Raw genomic sequence first — 6519 nt, forward strand, 5'->3', positions numbered from 1 at the left:
ACCCTGGAGACACCAGATGAGCCCCTTGCTTTTTCACAAAAGAACCTCTCCTATACCCAAATCTAGTTTAGACTTAAATACACACAAACCCCCACACAGATTTGACCACTTATAGTGCTATAATAAACCTGTACTTATGAACAAACGCTGGCTAGTTCTTCTGTCATTAACTACACCAACGTCGAAACCTGTGACCCTTTTCATCGACACTGTTTAGTAGGCTGCTCCCGCATTTAATGATCCCATCTGCTTGAAGTCACTATGGATGCGTCTACTTCAGAATTTGAGAGGTTTTTGCCCATGTTTTTGTGACACGTCCTACTTATGACGGATATGTGTGACATAAGACATGAAGTCAACTGGAAACCGCCACATAGATTTGCTTAAATTTGCTTCTTGTAGTTTGAGTTGCCTGATTTCGCCAACAGTGACTGAGATCCATATGCTCATGGTTTTCACATGATAGTTATATTTGTGATGATTCTGCTGTATTTTACTGAAAGATTACTGAGCAAAAAAAAAAAATGGAGCTAGATTAGTCATCTAATCTACTCAGGTTTTGTTTAATTTCATGTGGGTGATGTGTGCATTCTAGAAGTCATGTGTCTTCAACTTTTGAACCGATTTAACCATTTGGGGACTGATTAATGCTTCTACATAGAGGGAAGTGCTTTTGGCATAGATACATATCATTGCACCTCCTTTGGATTCCACTTGTGTCTTTTTAGATATGTGCAGAATCGCTCCCTCACTTCCCTCAATGGAAAGCTAATGTTATTTATTTGTTCAGCTCTTTTCATTTTTATCCGTCATTTGTGTTGATTTGTGCGCACAGCCAAGCTCTACATCTTTGAGATTGGATCCACACTGCTGCTGCAGGGGACATTTTTCCCCTCCGTAATTTCTTAGGGAATAAAACTAGCCATAATGCACCTAGGTCTAATAAATAAGTTAGTTGTTGCCGGCTTAGACATCAGGCATGATGTTTGGACTTGCACACAGCTTTGAAACCAACAGATAGCTTTCACATTTGGGCATGAAGGCAAGTGTAGAGGGGAAGCAGTGTTGATACTCCAAAGGGAACGTTACCTACAGTCGCTGTGAAGTACGATCTACCAATATGTTAGTTCATACATACAGTAACTGATGCCAGCCAGCTTCCAGAGGGAGCTGGTGATTAGCATGCAAATCTGTAAAGCCCTAGTTATTCGATCTACCTCTTACCCCTTCTCTCCCTGTCTCACACACACACTGACGCTCAAACACCATGCTTTTTCTAGCGTTATTCTAATGAGGTGATGACCAGTCTCCTAGTATAATTGCCTTAAACTGCTTTTAATTTCTTCTGAGGGTATTATTCATACATGGTGTTATTTAAAATCGCATAAATTAATCTTAGATTAAACGGACCCTTCAAAGGCTTCAAACAATTAAAGTGTAAGGTAGAATTTCCCCTGGGTTTAGGCCATTTCTATTTTAGCAGCGCAGTTGCAATTGATGATCCCATTTTGATGCGACCCGACGTTGATTAATGTAACTCTTAAATGAGTCCTTCCCTTGTCTCACCACTGTCCACACACTTCTGCAGCAGAAAGTCAGAACACCTTCAGTGACCTAACAAGGAGTAGTTATACACTCTGTAGTATTACTCCTCCGTTACAGGTTTCAGACTTAATTGAAGTTGCCGGAAATGTAATTAGTAGGAGATTGTGTGTATGTGCATGTCAGAGACGGGATGTATACTTTAGGCGTTGAAAATCAGGGTGTGTGTGTGTGTGCACCTGCCTGCGTTTGTATCAAAGTGCTACCCTTCACACAGTGTATGTTATGACATTTTTACTGAGAGGTAATGACATAGTTTTATCTGTCACCTGTTTTTCTTTTAGTCGCTCACATTTCTGCTCACGGGCAGCGTTCTGACTTTTTCTGTAGAAAAGTGAACCTGTCAGCTTAGAAATTCAATTGAAAATTCATTCTCTATCATGGAAACAGTTGTTGCCAAAATAATCTATGACTACCGTTTCTGTAGCTTTTTATTAAACACGCACCTTGGCTCATTTTAGGCCAAGCCAAGTTTAATTCACAGCCGCACTTTCAATCGTGTAGCGTTGGCTGGTGGGACAAATTCTTGTACTCACTTTCAAACATTTCGTAATGCGCTACCTCATGACTTTATCTCTGTGTGCCCATTACGCCAGTGTCAAATTGTACATTTAATTAAGCAGATAGGACATTGCGGAAAGTGGCATCTACTGACATCCTTGGGTGACTTGACATGGAGTGTATGTATGGATAGTGTGGGAGTGTAGTATAACAAGACTCGCACAGTGAGTCAGGTCAAATTCCAACGGATGTCTATTGCGTGCCAAGGTTAATCTCTGGAGCAGAGGTGTAAATTGAATTTACAAACATCACTCAGGGCTCTCTTCTTTATTTCTGTATCACTCCCTCTCTACTGAAGCAAAGAAGAATGATTGATGAGATGGGTATTCAGCACATAGGGGCACCCAGGAGCATCTACTCCACCTGTCGTATCCTGACACACACATACACACGTGTTCACGGTGATATGAGAGTAATTAACCTCAGACTGCGTTAACCCCAGCTGCCCATTAGAAGGGCAACAGGATTGATGGGGCTCCCCCAGTCTTTCACCATCTTTACAGTTTGCACAGAATTAATACATAATGGTGCTGCAATTGTACATAGAAATATTCCAGATTAACCATGTGGACAGGAAGTGCTTACAACCAACAGTAGAAGTAAAGTTAAAAAAAATAAAAAAAAAGAAAGAAAAAAGATCATTCTACAAAAATATCCAACATATTCACAATTAATTTGGTTTCATGTTATACCCACGGCCTTCAGCTGAATGTATTTTCTTGTGTAACTGCAAATAGATGAGAACAATCTCAGGAGGGGAAAAAAGGAGTACCATCACTACCAGTCTGTCCTACTTTGTTACTAATCTTACATTGTTGGCACTAGTTTTGCTGTTGCTTGGGGGATATTTAGCATAGTTTAACCCCAGAGGAAACAGCTGACAACAACACAGCTCACTTTGGAGTCACCTTCTGCATCAAATTTGTGCCAATCTAGTAACGCCCCCATTTAAATGATGTGGTTTTTATATACATGAGATTTGCTTGTTGACTCATAGCTCTGCAAAGCACAGCAAAATAAGTATGACACATTTTAAATGTTCTAAGTTATAAGAAAAGGTCAATAATAATTCATTTTTATTGTGTGGCCAACCAAAGTACTGTGCAGGTTATTTTATAGTTAAAGGAGATGAAGGGTCAGGACTAGTTCCTAACACACATTGTTTGATAGGGAAATCTATGGAAACTGTTTTAAGTGCTACCCAAAAAATTAGGTGTAAATGTAAAATCATCAGTTTGAAAGTTCCAGGAGCGGACTTTCATCCTGAGAAGGACATGAAGGTGGTGCCCTGGCTGACTGATCGACTCTGACATCAGTAAAGATACGGCACTCACTTGGCAGAAGCCACACATATCTCTCTGCTGTACAACCTGATAGTGACAATGTTTTCTAAAGGACTTCAAAAAACATGTCATGTCGTCCTGCTGACGACAACATCAATACATGTGGCCTATATACGGCATTAGCCCAGATGATTTATTGGTCAAGTTCCAATTGTGGCCATAAATAGACAAGGAGATGTTTTTGTCCACAAATCCCTCCGTGGAGAATGACCTTCTTCCTTAGGACTGAACTCCTATTAACAGTGTACAACAGTGACAGTCTGTTTTTGTTAAAGAAAGCTTGTTGAAATCAGTGTTGACAAGTTCATTTAAACTGGCCAGCTCCACAGTCATCGTGTCTAATTGGACACTCAGACACCACAAATAAAATTAATGGTCAGCCTCAGCCGACATTTACAGCCTTCTCCTGCTCTCACCTCTGACTCCGCGCTGTGACCCCTGTGACCCCTGGCCCTGGTCTGGAAAGTAGCCCAGATGAGGCTGGTTATTGAAACGGTTGTCATTGAGATATGACATGTGACATCTCTGTTTCAGTCCCGCAGCAGCAACAAGTGAACATTGCCAGCATTTACCAAGCCACCAATCTCCACACTTGCTTGCATGTTTGTAGGATTTCTGGAACTAATTTATGGCCACTACTGATGATTATCAGGCAAGATGAAGTCAACTGTTTTGTTGTAAATCTGAAAAGTGTTTCTCCAATTATTTTTCAATGATGGACAAAGATGGTTTTGTGAGTGCCTCTGCTGCCTTTTATCACAAAACTCATCTTACAAACCGTTATGACTCATGCACATCATTAAACCCCCAAATAATTTTTTTAAAATGCCCTGACAAGCCATTACTTAAACGTTTTGCATTTAAAACTAAATCTGTTGGCCGTTAATATTTAAGACTATTTAATGATGTTCCTGTTTGCTTTATGTGAATTTTACTATTATTTCTTGAATCATGATATTGAATAATTATACAAGTAAAACTAAACAACACCCTCCACATAACGATGTTATAATGTTTGTGGCTCCAGTCTGTTTGATAATAAAAAAAATCATAATTGCAGAAAAGCTATAAACATTTTGTAATAGGCATTAAAACATATATGTCTCTCTTTTTATGCGCAAGCTCATTGCTTCTCTTTAACAGCTATTTCCGTTCATTTTTACCGTAGATGACAATTAAGCTGAAGGTCACATTTTAGGTTTGAATGAAATGAATTACTCTCCTCAAAACTTCTGGTTCAGTAAATTTAAAACTAATATTCGTGCAGCACAAATTAAGTCCAATCCTGGAGAAGTTAAGGGCGATTACTACTAATATTTGATGTTTTTGGCTTTGATTTTCAAATTAAAATTCAACCTCAATTGGTCAAGGATAAATGTAAGAGTTCAGTCTCTTGTCTTTGTATATGTCCCTCAGGTCAATCTGAAATAAAATGTTAAAATAGTTATTAAATAATAAAACAGACTAATTTCTCCTCCATACCTACGTTGACATTTAGTCGTAAATTCAGAATATCTGATTCACTTCTTTGTTTATTTTTTTGATGCATCTTACTGACAGTAATGGAAGTCAACATTTGTTGCCACTCCTGTAAAATTCTGCAAGAGAGTGTGTATTTACTGACGACCAAAGTATCTTCATTGCCATCTTTTTTTCTACAGTAAGTCGATGTCTCTTTCTCTCTGCATTTTAGGACCATTCCTTCATCGTACAGTATAATGATGACAATGCAGAAGTGGTGTCAATGTGGGTTTGTCGCTGCTTGGAGGAGAGACGAGCTCAGCAGAATCAAGGACGCGTCTGATGTCCCCCTCCCTCTTCACCTATCATGGACCTGGACGTTTGATCGCAGACCTTATGAACACTTCAGGATCAAGTACGTCCACATGCACTGTACAACTGACTCCATGTACGAGGACAAAAAGTCACCAGTTGTTAAGTACTTCGTGTGAGTAATTCTTAATTTAACAGCATTCAAGTGCCGGGACAATGAGAAGCTCACATCTTAGCAGCTCAATATTAATCTGCATCCAAAACGGGAAGATATGTGTGCTTTCTTCCTCACGGGGCTGCCCATTCCTAGCTTTCTCACAAACACGTGTACAGACGTTCATTGAGCATCACAGTCTGAATGGAGATCAATGATCCTGGTTTGAAGGATCACAGACAAAGAACAACTTCAGATCACGCAACTGCAATCCACTGACAGAGCTGTGATCTGTTTCTAGTATAGCATCTACAGTAACCATCTTGTGCTTTACTGTTAACAGCCCTCTGGTGAATGTTAAGGTTTTTGCCTGTGAGTAACTGCCCATGTGTGTGCCTGTTTTACTACTGGTGTCATTTATTACCTCAGCAAACTTATGTTGTCACTCTTAATTACAACCCCCCCTCCCCCACCCCACTCCAAAAAAAAAAAAAAGTAATATTTTTGAGCTCCTGGGCTCGAGCAGTTGTATCTCAAGGTTTGGAGGCTTCTGAATTGACTGAATAGATGACAACAAGCTGTAGTGCCAGTTAGTCTGTAGCAGCAATATAGTATTATTACAGAGGAATGAAATATTGACATATGCCAAACAATGAGTGCCACTGAGTGAGCTGCTGGAGAGGAAATTGTGCTGAAGCAGTACTCCACTTTCATTCAGCAGCTATTTGATTTTTTTTTTTTTTTTTTTTTTGTCTTTTTTTGTTTTTTTCTTCTTATAAGCCAAACCTTCTTCTCATGTCATTGTTTTATCCACATTCTCACCAGAAAATCCTTCACGTGAATAAAATACATATAACCCTTGTACAGATATTATGCTGTTTTATCTTATTGCCCAACGAGGGAAAACTTTTGAAGTGCACATATCACCAAAGACCACTGACAAGCCAAATGGTGAGCTAAATGGATTTCTTATGACTTAGACAAACATAGTGCATTAAGTGACTAAAATGAATCGACAAGGTGTTTTAGAGCAGCTGATGAAACATTTTGTGCTTAAGTGCTGAAATGAAATACCTTTACTGCCAC

The 6519-nt window shown here is 39.3% G+C and overlaps 1 protein-coding gene across 1 annotated transcript in view; it reads left to right on the forward strand.

Moving 5' to 3' along the window:
• The window catches only part of map2k5 (mitogen-activated protein kinase kinase 5), a 46516-nt gene extending 40588 nt beyond the window's left edge, over nucleotides 1–5928 (forward strand). The window contains exon 22 of the mRNA XM_029497804.1: nucleotides 5200–5928. Coding sequence (XP_029353664.1) covers nucleotides 5200–5310 — 111 coding nt within the window. The 3' untranslated portion in view covers nucleotides 5311–5928. The remainder of the gene's footprint in view (nucleotides 1–5199) is intronic.
• Nucleotides 5929–6519: the final 591 nt, after the last annotated feature.

Source organism: Echeneis naucrates, chromosome 3 (assembly GCF_900963305.1).
Source record: "Echeneis naucrates chromosome 3, fEcheNa1.1, whole genome shotgun sequence".
Classification (NCBI taxonomy): domain Eukaryota; kingdom Metazoa; phylum Chordata; class Actinopteri; order Carangiformes; family Echeneidae; genus Echeneis; species Echeneis naucrates.